At 39.4% G+C, this 14,803-nt stretch overlaps 1 protein-coding gene across 4 annotated transcripts in view; it reads left to right on the forward strand.

The window, feature by feature from the left end:
* CNST (consortin, connexin sorting protein) overlaps positions 1 to 14,803 on the forward strand; it is a 100,678-nt gene that overhangs the window by 62,599 nt on the left and 23,276 nt on the right. For all 4 annotated transcript variants that reach the window (XM_005311502.4, XM_065589178.1, XM_042845839.2 and 1 more), the window contains 4 exons: positions 667 to 753; positions 1,303 to 1,417; positions 5,474 to 5,495; positions 5,678 to 5,774. In XM_005311502.4, coding sequence (XP_005311559.2) covers positions 667 to 753; positions 1,303 to 1,417; positions 5,474 to 5,495; positions 5,678 to 5,774 — 321 coding nt within the window. The remainder of the gene's footprint in view (positions 1 to 666; positions 754 to 1,302; positions 1,418 to 5,473; positions 5,496 to 5,677; positions 5,775 to 14,803) is intronic.

The following is a 14,803-nucleotide window of genomic DNA, read 5'->3' on the forward strand; positions in this document are numbered from 1 at the left end:
ACACCCAGGGTTGTGAGTTCAATCCTTGAGGGGGCCATTTAGGGAACTGGGGTAAATATCTGTCTGGGGAGTGGTCCTGCTTTGAACAGGGGGTTGGACTAGATGACCTCCTGATATTCTATTATTATTGGTTAAGCTTCTACAGTATGCTTAGTGCTGTTCAAAACACAGAGGAAGATAGTCTCTGTCCCAAGAAGCTTACAGTCTAGACAGACACAAAATGCACTTGATGTCTTTGGATTTGGGTGGTTCTGTCTTAGACTGTAGTAATGCTTGTCTTTGCTTTTGTGGTGAATTTTTTTTAAAGTAAATTAGTTAACACAAAAATGTATAATGTGTCTGCACTTAAAAACTCATAGTTGATCAAATATACTTTCTCGGAGTCAAAGTTTGTGGAAAGAGATGATAGTGTAATAAAAGAATCTTCCATGCTGCTTTTAGGAATTTTTTTTTCAACTCTTTTTTTCAGTTTATATTTAGTTTAGTTTAATAATTTATTCAAGTTTATTAGAGTGCTGGCCATATAACCACTCACATCCATTTTGGTACTTGTGTATCAGGTTTCGGTCATAGAACTAGACTATATCCTTTTGAACGTGGTGTCAAATTTAAGTATATTCCAATATGTCTGTCTGTATCTGTATTTCTCTTTAACCTTCTATTCAGATGAGAAGGCAATGAAGTTCATTCAGCTTGAACGACTATATCATGAGCAGCTACTTGCAAATCTTTCTTCCATTCAGGAGCAGTGGGGTAAGTACAGTGTGTTCTCATGTGGTGGAGAGGAGAGTTATCTTTTAGATACAGCTTATGGAACTTGTTCTTTCTAAATAATAGAACAAATATTTTTCCAGTCAATACTGTGTTGCAAAACCAAAAGTAGCCTTTTCACCAGAACCTTTAGGAGCCTGTCGTGAGAAAATTATTCTTTCCTGGGATTTTTCTCCTGTCGTCTTTGTGAAGAAAAGGCATGCTTCGGGGATCATTCTTTATCTTGATCAGTTTCTATACTTTGAATTCTCTACCATGGTTGATTCATATATTCTTGGGTGAAACTAGCATGACATTTGTTTCGTTTCGTGAATGCAGCACAACTTACTGTGTCATGATGATATGCTTTTTATCGAGAATCTTCTTCATAATTGTACAGTGTACACAGAACATTTGTTTTATTGATAAAAAACAAAATTGGACTTGAACATATTTTGCCATATACTAGTCTCTTTGGCTTCCATGTTTTTATGGCTAAATAAATACTAATTTTTTAGCAGTGTGGCTAAAACTATTTGTGGCTTAATTTAGAAACAAAGTGGAAAACAGCAGTGCCCAGTACAGATACAACTCTGAGGAATTCAGCTAAAGGACTTAACAATGAAGAGTTAGAAAATCTTGCTAAGCTTTGTACATCACATCAAGAGTAAGTATAGCAAACCTTATTACTTTAGCAAGTGAAAGTGTACTTCCTTGTTATTTGTATGGCAGATGTTTGAAATGGATTCAACTACATCCCCCAAAATAAAAATTGTACCAGTTGATTAAAATGGATCAAAATCAATTCACAGCTACAAGACAGATGCTGTTCTTGATAGGAAACATTTGTTTTGATCTGTAGTAAGAATACTTTATTCTACATTGACTTCTCAAACTGGATTAATATTGGTAAAAGAATTTCTACAGACTCCCGGTATTACTTTTATAGTCTGGGCAGTTGAAGAGTTTATACTTTGATGACATTGCTGCCTTCTTTTGCTGAACTGGTGAGGGCTTCAGTTGGACAAAATTGTCCTTTAGTCCCCAAATATACAATTATGATCAGTCATACTGGGTGGCAATCCTCATGTAAAGTGTGATATGATGTAGTGTGTGCTAAGAAAGTTACTATTCAACTTGAAACAAAACAGCAGATGAAAACTGTGTACTGTAGAGATACCAGATTCTACAGTCTGATGTAGTTATCTGATCATGTTCTGGCAAGACACAAACACAATTAATTCAAATGTAAAAATCATCAATGAGGAGCACTTTAAAAGTTTAAAGTTCAAAGTCTGGTGCCTGCAGTACTAGAAGGCTGATGAAGCATGCTTGTGACTTGCTTGCACTTTAACCATGGCATAATTCCTGCCACCGCTTGCGTTTAGCAAGTCATTCAGAAGAGATTACAGTCAGATCAATCTGTGACTAACAGTTGGGTCCCTTAAAGCCAAGGTGTTTAGGCATGAGAGTTAAGTAGTTTCTTTCTATATAGCAGAGGAGCTGCTCTCATATTTTTGAGTTTCTCTAGTGCCATTGGGAAGGAATGCACCACAGGGACTCTCTTCACCTAAATCAATTATATTAATAATAATAAATAGTGCTTAGTTTATTTATTTATTTAGTGTAGTGTCATAGAAATGTAGGGCTCAAAGGGACATCGAGAAGCCATCAAGTCCAGCCCCGACTATACCTGACAAGTGTTTGTCCAACCTGTTTATAAAAACCTCCAGTGGGGATTCTACAACCTCCCTTGGAAGCCTTATTCCAGTTTTTCACCACTCTTCTAGTTAGAAAGTTTTTCCTAGTATCCAACCAAAATCTCCCTTGCTGCAGATTAAGGCCATTACTTCTTGTCCTACCTTCAGTGGACGTGGAGAACAATTGATCACAGTCCTCGTTGTAGTTTGATAACTACTGTTTTCAGTATGGTCTTTCAACCAGTTATGCACCCACCTTATAGTAATTTCAGGTGGACTGCAGTTCCCTAGTTTGCTTATGAGAATGTCATGCGGGACTGTGTCAGAAGCCTTACTAATATATTTATATAACATTATAAAATAACAAGAGGCACCATGACCTGAAGGTCAACAGACTTGGGACTGTTCTGGATTGGCGGGAGCCCATTCTGAAGGAAAGAGGCTCTCACAGAGTATACCTGGACAAAAAGTTCCCTTTCTATTATGCTGAGGCTATGTCTACACTACTGTGGGATTGATGCTGCTGCAATCGATGCACCGGGGGGTTGATTTAGCAGGTCTAGTGAAGATTCGCTAAATCAACGGCAGATCACTCTCCGGTTGACTCCGGTACTCCACCAGGAACGAGAGGAGTAAGGTAAGTCAATGGGAGAGCGTCTCCTGTCGACCCAGTGCAGTCCAGACACCACAATAAGTTGATCTAATCTACGTCTACACCAGCTACATTATTCACGTAGCTGGAGTAGCGTAACTCGGGTCGACTTACCGGGATAGTGTCGACATAGCCTGCGAGAGCTACAATGCAGGCAGCTGTATGGATCTCAGCTGTGATAGTGTGGCACAGAGAGAGAGAAATGAACTCTCAAGCAGGTCCAAGGCCATTAAGGTGTTGGTATTAACCAATAAAGCACTAAAACTCCACCCGGAAACCCACAGGCAACCAGTGCAGATCTGGAGGGTGGCTGTTATGTGACTGAAACAGGATCCTCCACTTAACAAGCGGCATTCTGCATTTGTCAGATGGACTTAAGGTAGAGCCCCAAATGGAGCATATTGCAGTAGTCTAGCCTTGAGGTGACAGTCATGAATCACTGCATTGAGATTTGCTTTGGTAAGAAAAGATTACAGTGTCCTGGGCAGTTGCAAAAGAAGAGAGCCATCGTTGCTATCACTGAATGGTGATCATCCAGTAGTAACTGAAAATCTAAACAGATTCCAAGGTTGTAAAAATGACTGCACATGGCAGAGAGATGTGCTTAATCAGAGGTACAGATACAGTTTTTGCCATATTTTCCATTTGTGTTCTCCAGCCTTCTACCCTCCCTTCCATTTTTGTCTGGCTATAACTTCAGCCAGCTTGCTCTCATCAATGTGTCACTGAGGGCATAATTTGGTTTGCAGAACCTTTATCACAGGTGGTGATGCATAAGAAGAAAATAAAAAATAGCTTGACTGTCAAAGCCTAGATTAGGTTGCCTGGCTGGCAGTCAGGAAAAAATAATTTCTTTACTTATAAACTGAGCACATTTGATATGGAGCCATTGGAAAGCATAAACCTGAAACCCTGCTAGTACAACAGAGGCAACTTTAGCCCTGCGGCTGCAGTAGCAGCCTGCTACTGCTCTCTGACTGATAATGAAGGATTCCTTTGCCCAAGTGCCTGCCAGGTTCCCTAATATACAGCCTCATTACATGTAGTCTTGGGTTATGCACTAGGATGGAGATTTGGCCCATATAGTTTACGTATTTAAATATCTACACAGCATCTAGCAGCATTTCTGTAGGCACAGAATGGTAGTCTTATTGTAAATAACTGTGTTCTCCTTGAAATTTGTTCCATGCATCCTCACTTTATTGACTAAAATTCAGATACATTACATCTACTATGTTCCCTTCCTCCAATAATTATGTAATTTGATCAAAATTAGTGGCCATGTTTATTTGGCATAACTTGTTCTTTAAATATACATGTCATCATTCCTGTTATCAGTATTCTCTAGATGTTTATCGATTCTTTCAATAATTGTTCCATATTTTTTCTAAAGATTGAAGTTAGATTTACCTGGTGACAATAATCAAAATCACTTTTCCATTTTTTTTTTAAAGATGGAGCTCTTTGAATATTTGACCTATGTGTTTTTCTAATTGAGAGCATAGATGTGATTTTTTTTTCCCCAGTAATTTATTTTATAATCCAAATGCTCATACTGGACACTTTTTTTTTCTTTAAGAGACTATTTTGGGCTGTTTCTGCTTTGCCTTTGCAAAAAAAAGTTTGTATACATTAAGGGGTATTGTCAAGTTAAAATCTAAACACTTTTTAAAAAATGTGTTAAACATTGTTTCCATTTGCCCCTGAAACCTCTTGCCAAGTGTTGTGGGGTTTTTTATAATAATTTTTAAAACAAATTCTCTCTCCCTTATTGCTGTGTGACAGGACTTGACTATACAGGATAAACCATGGAGCTAATTGTGTATCTAGAGCTGTAGAATACATAGCCTGATTTTCAGTGGTGTTGATCCAGCTGTGGGTCCCACTGATTTCAGAGGGAGTGATGAGTACACGGTTATTCCAAAAATCTGAACCAGAATAAACTGGGGGAGAGGGGGAGTAATATTTTCTCCAAATCTCTTTCAGTTACAGCAAATGTTACTTTTAATGCTAGTTGGTAAAACATTTGCAGACAGAAGTATGATTTTTGAAGTTGTGTCCCTTTCAAAACAAGCTTACAAGAAGTTTTGAACATTTCTGATGTGTTGTTTTTACCTTTTTAACTGCCTTCTCAATTACGTGCAGCAACGTCCATAATAATTGGCTTTCTAATGATGTTAACATATGGTACAGCTCTGTACTTTAAACTATGCTAGTGCACTGATAGTGTTTCAGTGTTGGAAATGTTCTGTGCTAATATTAGAGTACGGAAGGGACTAGTATGATTTGTGCAGTAGTTATGGTGACATTTGTTGTGAAGAATATTGTTCCTGAAAGTGGTAATTTATTCTTTCTTTCTTTATTGTTGCAGGCCACTTGTATCCAAACACAAGGTAAGAATTTGTTTTCCTTGATGCTGCTTTACCAATTGAAAATATGAGGGTATTTTTTAGTGTGCTTTGACATACTTTTTATAGAGTTGGTTTGGAAATTTTGTACAGAGTGTACTTCTCAAGTAATTGCAGTGTTTGAGTTTAAAATCAACAGTTACAGTAAGTGCTGTCCTGTTTTACAGCTAGTAACTACTGAAAAGTCCTTGGGAGGCAATCGTTTTGTACAATTAATGGGAGCAGAAGATTTAAAAGAAAGAGGGGCTGCTGCTTGTGATTCAGGTACATCTTGTATTGATTGTGTACATATTTTTAAATGTACTCCTGTTGATATTGTGCAGCTGTTGCATTTGGAGTTGCAGCACATAAAAGGAGCAGAAATGAGAGTGCACATCATTTTTGCAAACTTTAATTTTTCACAGCATATAATAAAGTATTTGCACAGCATAAAGAATAGTCTAAGTAGGGAATGGTCTTCGTAATAATTTACTTTAAAATATCCATTTTAAAATATTTTAATTTTTTGTGTGTTATATCAGTTCATATAACATACAAAGGGGCTATTCTTAATAGGTACAAATGTCATACTAGTGTCAACGCAATGATCCTCCAATATATAAAATGCCTGGCTAGCAAGAGATCTTGTTATAAATATTCTAAGTTGTGGCCATTAAATATAGTTTATTATTTAAAAGATCCACGTATAAAGCATTTTCCATACCAGCAAAGAAAAAATTAAGAAATGCATGTTTGGGAGTCTTAAAGAAAGAAAATGCAGCATTAATATTTGTTCAGGATGATAACTGGAAGTGTCTCTCATCTTCACTTCCCTTTTCTGCAAGGACACAGTAATGCTGTGTTTGAGGATTGCCCACATAGTGTAATTGCATGGGAACGGAGAAGGAAGATAGTTTTTAAGCTATTTCACCCTAATACATCTTTCCTCGCTATGAGCAAAGATTTTTGAATGTTCCTGGGGTAGATGGTGAGAGTTAAAGTGTCTAAATTCAGTGCGTTTCTCTCTCCAGTGGCAACTGCCATCATCCAAGAGATTTTGGGGGGGGGGCTCAGGAGCTAGGAAGTAATGATGGTGGCAGAGGACCACTGCTTCTCTACACACTACAGGTCTCTTCTCCTTCCATTCCACACCCCTTACTATCACTACCACGATCCACACATGCAGTTATCTTTCTGTTTGGGTTCTTATAGTGTATCCACCACTGTGGCATCTAAGCTCATTCACAAGGCTGAAGAAAGTGCTATCAGCTATCGTAATTTTATCATGAGTCTTGTAATGGTTGGTATATTTCTTACAACCCTGAGTTCCTGAAATCAGGAGATTGCATGAGAATCTCCAATTGCCTTCTGCTTTTTAAGTAAGTTTATAACCCTTATGGTTGCAAAGAAAAGCTTAAAAACATGAAGCGACTGCAGCCTGAAGGTTCAGAAACCCAAAAGAACCCAAAATTTATTATTTTTATTGCTGGTTGGAAAACAGAATTTCTGTTCCACAAGAAATTCTGACATTTCTAAATTTTGCTTTTTTTTCTGAATCAGAACGCAAGGCAAAACTTTCCTGCAGAACAGAAATTCTGAAAAATTTCAATTCAGACCCATCAAAATATTTCTTTGATAATGTCAAAACTTTATAATGTAAAATATAAAATATTTGTATATAAAAATTTATAGTAATATAAAAATCAAAACAAATAAAATGAAATAGTCGAAACAATTTATTTAGACTTTATTCCCTCTGAAATTTTGTGAAAATTGACAAGTTCCCTCAAAATATTTACATTTTGACAAAATTGTGTTTCCACTAGAAAACTGTACCATCAAAAACATTCCAGACAAGCTCTGATAGTTGTTTAAAAACATCATGATTTTGGAGGGCCTGACTAATGATTTTTGAATGCTGAGGTTGGCAATACTGTGAAGAGTGTTTATGTAACTTCCTCCCCACCCCCCAGGCTGGCACATTTCTTTGGGAAGCAGTGGATGTGTGTTCTTGGCCCTCACACTGGCAGATCTCTTTAGGAGGAGAGTGACTTTTAATAAAAGTCTATCTTAATCAGCTATTGTTGCCTCCCACACTTCAGGCATGTCAGCAGCAGGGGGCAGCATGTTCTTCTGAAGCCATAAAGAAGAGAATTATGGGTGGGTGGGGGAGGAAAGATAAAATTAATATAAATACATTTGCCAGAATAAAGACTGTCACATTTTTTAAATAGCCTGGAGAGACATGGGAAACTAAAAAGCCACTTTTGTTTCATCTGTTAGTTGGCTGTCTCTGCTCACTTGGCTTTTAGAGGCAAGAATGTGACTATGGTAGTAAGAAAGGAGAGGGAAACTTCCAAGGGGTTTGAAGAGGACCTTCGTGAGAGTATAAATTGCCAAATTAAGAGGTTGTCTACAAGGGGAAATGGCCCGGAATAGCTATTGTAGAATAGTGCCCCATGGGGACATTCGAGATTAAGTGGATTAAACTACATTGTATGGAATTAACGTGTCCACATGGGAATCTATTGTGGCATAACAATTCCACAATAGCTATTCTGAGACATTTCCCAAGTAGACAAGCCATTGATTTGGTCATTTATAAACTCATTAAGGCTCTTTTCCAAAGTGGATTAAGCTAAACAGTATAAAGGCACTCTTAGGCTATTTGTACACTTACAGTAGCATGTAGAGTACATATACTGCATGCCACCCCTCCCGTCCGTCCCCCCTCCCCCCAGCATGGGTATAAATAGCACTGTAGATGGTGAGGCATGGATTAGGCAAGTAGAGTAGACACACCAGAACCTTAAAGGTGTGTACCCTACACCGTTTTCTGAATGCCCAAGCAGTGCCTCCCCCATCTACACTGCTGTGTTTAGCAGTGTAGTGTCCGACTGCTTGCAGCCTTTTCCTACCATGGGAAAATCTCTGGCACGGGAGAGGCAGCAGGGAACGGCTCCAGTAGCTCCCAACTGCTGGAGCCTTTCCAGGCTCTGACAGCAGGGAAAGCTTCCACCAGCTGTCCACTGCCGGAGCCTTTCCCTGTTGCAGGGAAAGGCTCTGGCAGTGGGGAAGGACTCTTGCAGGGTTAGGCAGCGGGAAAAGGCTCCAGTAGCAGGAAATTGCCTAAGCCTTTCCCCACTGCCATCCCACCTGCTGGAGCCTTTCACTGCCACATGTAGCTACCCACCATAGCATGGATTCAGCCTGCTTTTCACTGTAGCTTGTAGCTACGTGTACCCTACTTGCCACTGCCAGTGTTCACAAGGCTTTAGTGTGGAATAAGTGTATCCACATGGGGAGAGAGTGTGGAATAGCTATTGTGCTTTATTTTCAGACCCTAGCTTATTTTGCAATAGTTTCTCCTTCTAGACAAGCCCAAAGACTCCACTTATCTACCATGTCTAGAGTAGGGGATCGGGGCATGTGTGTGTTGTCTGTGTACATATATAAAACCTTAGTTATGTAATGTAGGTAAAATATATACTGTGGTAGCATCCTTGAAAGAAAATGCCACTTCTTCATTAATCTAAATCACACTTGGCTGGATTCATCCATTGCATGCGCAAGGGAATGCAATTTTTGCCTTTGAAGACAGCTGGCTCCAAGGAGGATTCGCCATTATTCTCCCCTCGAGATTCTTCCTAGGAAAGCAGCTTTAAACTCCAGCCAGGCCTCTATAAGAACCGAACTGGCTGAGGATGGTGGGGGATACATAGATTCCCCTATTTTACAGCCTGTGCTGCTGTAACCCCTTCCTCTCATGCAGTTTCTGCTGCCAGGGTCCTGGAGCTTTATTTCTGCCAGCTGAATGAATCAGGGCCTCTAAACCTGTGTATTGCTCTTAAAATAGTAGAGTTGGAGCACATACTGTATCTATTCATTCTTTCAGCACCTGTCTGAAAGTCTTAATACCTTCCTGTTGTAATTCGAAATGGCCAAAACCCTGCATATTTGTCTTGTGTGCAAACTCTCTTGAATGAAATAATAAATAATGAATTTAGTAAAATATTTTACAAACTGTTTATTGCACCCAATGCAGCATGTATGATTACCTGCCCTGTGGGCAGGTGGCATATGTGTGCATTCAATCAAGGGGCTCCTAGCCCTCAGAGATTGTGTACGGGCTTTGGAGGCCAGGGTGACTGAGTTGGAGGAGCTAAGGGAGACAGAGAGGTACATAGATGAGACTTTCCAGGACACAGTAGAATGGTCCCAACCCTGGTCTGACAGCTTCTGTGCTGTTGAGGAGGATGAAAATCTCAGGGAAGGAGAGCATCTAACTGGAGCGGAGGGAAACGATCCCATAGTTGGGATCGTCCTTCCAGATGATGATGTGGTATCCTTTCGCACTGAGGATACCTCTCCAGTGGGAGGAAACTCCAGTTATTAGGAAAAGACAGGTATTGGTAGTGGGCGATTTGATCATTAGAAACATAGATAGCTGGGTTTGTGATGACCGGGAGAAACACCTGGTGACTTTCCTGCCTGGTGCGAAGATTGCAGATCTCTCGAGACTTCTAGATAGACTTATGTGTAGTGCTGGAGAGGAGCCGTTGGCTGTGGTACATGTAGGTACCAATGACATAGGGAAGGATAGGAGAGAGGTCCTGGAGGCCAAATTTAGGCTGCTAGGTAAGAGATTGAAGTCCAGGACCTCCATGGTAGCATTCTCTGAAATCTTCCAGTTCCATGCACAGGGCCAGTTAGACAGGCAGAACTGCAGAGTCTCAATGCGTGGATGAGACGATGGTGTAGGGAGGAGGAGTTTAGATTTATTAGGACCTGGGGAAACTTTTGGGAAAGGGGAAGCCTATATAGGAAGGATGGGCTCCACCTAAACCAAAATGGAACCAGATTGCTGGCGCTTAAAATTATAAAGGTCATAGAGCAGTTTTTAAACTAAGGGCTGGGGGAAAGCTGACAGGTGCAGAGGAGCACATGTATGTCCTAATAAGGAGAAGAAGATGGAAGATGATAAAATACAGGTAGGATCTGATGAGAAACAGTCAAATGAAAAAAGTCCCATTCAATTACATCATGTAATGGCAGGCAGCTAAAAAGTGACAAGTTTATTAAGTGCTTATATACCAATGCTAGAAATCTAAATAATAAGGTCGGTGAATTAGAGTGCCTCACATTAAATGAGAATATTGATATAATAGGCATCACCAAAACTTGGTGGAATGAGGATAATCAAAGGGACACAGTCGGGGAGTGGCACTATATGTGAAAGAAAGCGTAGAATCAAATGAAGTAAAAATCTTAAATGAACCAAACTGTACCATAGAATCTCTGGATAGTAATTCCATCATTGAATAATAAGACTATAGGAGTAGGGATATATTACAGACCACCTGACCAGAATGGTGATCGTGACTGTGAAATTCTCAGGGAGATTAGAGAAGCTATTAAAATAAAAAACTCAATAATAATGGAGGATTACAAGTATCCCCATATTGACTGGGTACATGTCACCTCAGGAAGAGATGCAGAGATAAAGTTTCTTGACACCTTAAATGACTGCTTCTTGGAGCAGCTAGTCCTGGAACCCACAAGAGGAGAGGCAATTCTTGATTTAGTCCTATGTGGAGCACAGGATCAGGTCCAAGAGGTGAATATAGCTGGACTGCTTGGTAATAGTGACCATAATATAATTAAATTTAACATCGCTGTGGTGGGGAAAACACCACAGTGGCCCAACACTATAGCATTTAATTTCAGAAAGGGGAACTACACAAATATGAGAAGGTTAGTTAAACAGAAATTAAAAGGTACAGCACCAAAAGTAAAATCCCAGCAAGCTGCATGGAAACTTTTTAAAGACATCATAATAGTGGCTCAACTTAAATGTAGACCCCCAAATTAAAAAACATAGCAAGAGAACCAAAAGAGAGCCACCGTGGCTAAATAACAATGAAAAAGAAAAAGTGAGAGGCAAAAAAGCATCCTTTAAAAAGTGGAAGTTAAATCCTAATGAGGAAAATAGAAAGGAGCATAAACTCTGACAAATGAAGTGTAAAAATATAATTAGGAAGGCCAAAAAAGAATTTGAAGAACAGCTAGCCAAAGACTCAGAAAGTAATAGCAAAAATTTTTTTAGGTACATCAGAAGCAGGAAGCCTGCTAAACAACAAGAGGGGCCACTGGATGATTGAGATGATAAAGGAGCACTCAAGGATGATAAGGCCATTGCGGAGAAATTAAATGAATTTGTCTTCACGGTTGAGGATGTGAGGGAGATTCCCAAATCTGAGCCATTCTTTTTAGGTGACAAATCTGAGGAACTGTCCCAGATTAAGGTGTCATTAGAGGAGGTTTTGGAACAAATTGATAAACTAAACCAGGGGTGGCCAACCTGTGGCTCCGGAGCCACATGCGGCTCTTCAGAAGTTAATATGCGGCTCCTTGTACAGGCACAGACTCTGGGGCTGGAGCTACAGGCGCCAACTTTCCAATGTGTCAGGGGGTGCTCACTGCTCAACCCCTGGCTCTGCCACAGGCCATGCCCCCACTCCACCCCTTCCCACCCCCTCCTCTGTGCCTGCCATGCCCTTGCTCCTTCCCCCCAGAGCCTCCTGCACGCCACGAAACAGCTGATTGGGAGGTGTGGGGAGGGAGGGGGAGGCGCTGATTGGTGAGGCTGCCGGTAGGTAGGAGGCGCTGGGAAGTGGGGGGGAAGGAGCTGTTGGGGGGGTTGCTGACTTATTACTATGGCTCTTTGGCAATGTACATTGGTAAATTCTGGCTCCTTCTCAGGCTCAGGTTGGTCACCTCTGAACTAAACAGTAATAAATCACCAGGACCAGATGGCATTCACCCAAGAGTTCTGAAGGAACTCAAATGTGAAATTGCAGGACTATTAACTGTCGTCTATAACCTATCGTTTAAATCAGCTTCTGTACCAAATGACTGGAAGATAGCTAATGTGATGCCAATTTTTAAAAAGGGCTTCAGAGGTGATTCTGGAAATTACAGGCCGGTAAGCTAAAAGGTGTGTGAGTTGTCCAAACAAACATTTTTAAATATTCCCAAGGAAGCTACAAAAAAACTCCCCAAAATTTTACATGAACATTAAAGGGGATCATAAGATCTCACTTTCCTGGGTCTCTGTTTATGCCTCATAATGCTAGAAGCATTTCTTACTTTCTTATGTACAGAATACTATTTTTCTAGACTGAGTTTTTGCTTCCATAAGTGAATTTAGTTCTAATTTTTGGTTATTTTGGATGCCTCTGGTTTTGGGTATCCGACATGACACCTTAAAGGAGCCTGATTTTTAGAGAGCAGGTTCTCATCACTTCTGAAAATCAGCTGCCTTTAGGGCAACTTGAATTGGTCTTGCGTCTGATGAAGTGGGCATTCAGCCATGAAAGCATATGCTCCAATACTTCTGTTAGTCTTAAAGGTGCCACAGGACCCTCTGTTGCTTTTTGAATTGGACACTCTCTCAAAAAAATGAGCTACTCAAAATCACTAGTCACTCTTGAAAATATAGGCCTTAATATTCATAAAAAGACCGACAGCACTAGACATTGAAGTCCTCTATCTCTAGTACAGTTACAGCATAGACACACAGTGTAGGCTTCCCCACACAGACATATCTGTCTGTTTCAACCCTGACCTCAAGGGGCCCCCCTGCATGGTAAAGAGGCTGATTTAATTTCCATGTCCATTTAATCTTTGGTGTTCCTACTTGCCAACAAAGGTGCCTGTTGTAACATGGTCATATCAACTGGGAAAAATTGACAGATGGTAACAAAATCCTGCTACTGACAATCTGGGCTGTATTTGAACTGGTGACCTATACATGTAGAGCTCAGTATCCCATTACAAACCCCTCAGCTGTCTTGTCCTTTGTGCCTAATTTTCAAAACCATCTCTCTCATACCCATTTCTTCTTTCTATCCTATATAATTAGCTTCTGTGTATCCCTTCAATCTATCAACGTTCTGATTTTTATTCATCCTCAAGTAGGCTGCATGGTCTTTTATATAATTTCTAACCTTACTTTTCATTTTCAGCTAGTATTTCATTAAGTTTTAAAATATGAGGATTATCATCAAACATAATCTTTCCTTGCTTTAAGACAGAGAAATTCAACCCTGTTTCAAATATATTTGAGAGCTGAGCAGAGGAGGCAGTGCTCTTTTCCAGGGCAGGTTTACACTAGAGTTCAGGTTTGACACAAAATCCATAGCAAGCATGGATTCAGATTGAATGGCTTAAGAATCTTGTGACACTTCAGCAGGAAATGATGGAAATTTCTGGGGCCGCTTGATATTTCTTCCATCAACTTGATCCATAGACCCTTCTGCTTTTGACTCTGAACCAAAAATTCAATTAAGTAGATTTTGTGTTTAGGAATTTGTTGTGTATTATTATTATTATTATTATTTATTATTACAATAACTTCTATAATACAGACCTTGTTCTAGGTGGCTCTGTATAAACATGTAATAAAAAAAGTCTGTTGAATAGAGATTGCTTTGTCATTTGAATCTCAGGCACTCCCTTTTTCTCTCCCCAAAACTGGATGAGGGGGAAGAAGGTTGGATTTGAGGTTCCAGTTAAGGCCCATGTCTAATAATTTTAGGCACAACTCAGACTAGCTTTTTGGTCTTCCGCTACATGAACATATTGTATTGGCACTGAATGTACTATTTCTTAAATTCCTACTTTGTTAGAAATAAATAATTATTGAATTATAAGTTCTTTAACCTACCGATAAATAATTTACCAACATTTCCTAACCAAAAATGAGTGTAACTCTAAACTCTTTTGAATTTACAGTATTTGTGTATTATTGTTCTCACTTCTCTCTAAAATAAAATTCCATAACAGCTCAGTAAACAGAGATCATTCTCCCTTGGTAATTTATATTGAAAATATCTGAAACCAAACATAAGCTAAATCCAAATTGTATTTGTGTTTTTTTATATAACCCAAACTGGCTACCCATATAGAAGTCCATAAAAGCAATTTTAGCTGTGTAATTTATTATCTATGAATATTGTAATCAAATATTTTATTTTACTTTGCATTAACTTAAGGAAATAGTTAAATATTAAAGACAAAGGACATATGGAAAACACATTCAATTCTTGTGATTTTAGGCTTTTTAAAAAATGCACCTACATACCTCGGTGAAATGTGATAACAGTAATACTCTAATGTATCTGAGTTACCCATTGCAGTGGAACCAGGAAAAAAATTTCTTCTGTAGTTTTGACATCATATCCCTCTTCCCTCCCCACCCTTCCTTCTAGAAATCTTGGAATAATCTACATGTAGTTCCTTGCATGAAATAT

Source organism: Chrysemys picta, chromosome 3 (assembly GCF_011386835.1).
Source record: "Chrysemys picta bellii isolate R12L10 chromosome 3, ASM1138683v2, whole genome shotgun sequence".
NCBI classification, from domain to species: domain Eukaryota; kingdom Metazoa; phylum Chordata; order Testudines; family Emydidae; genus Chrysemys; species Chrysemys picta.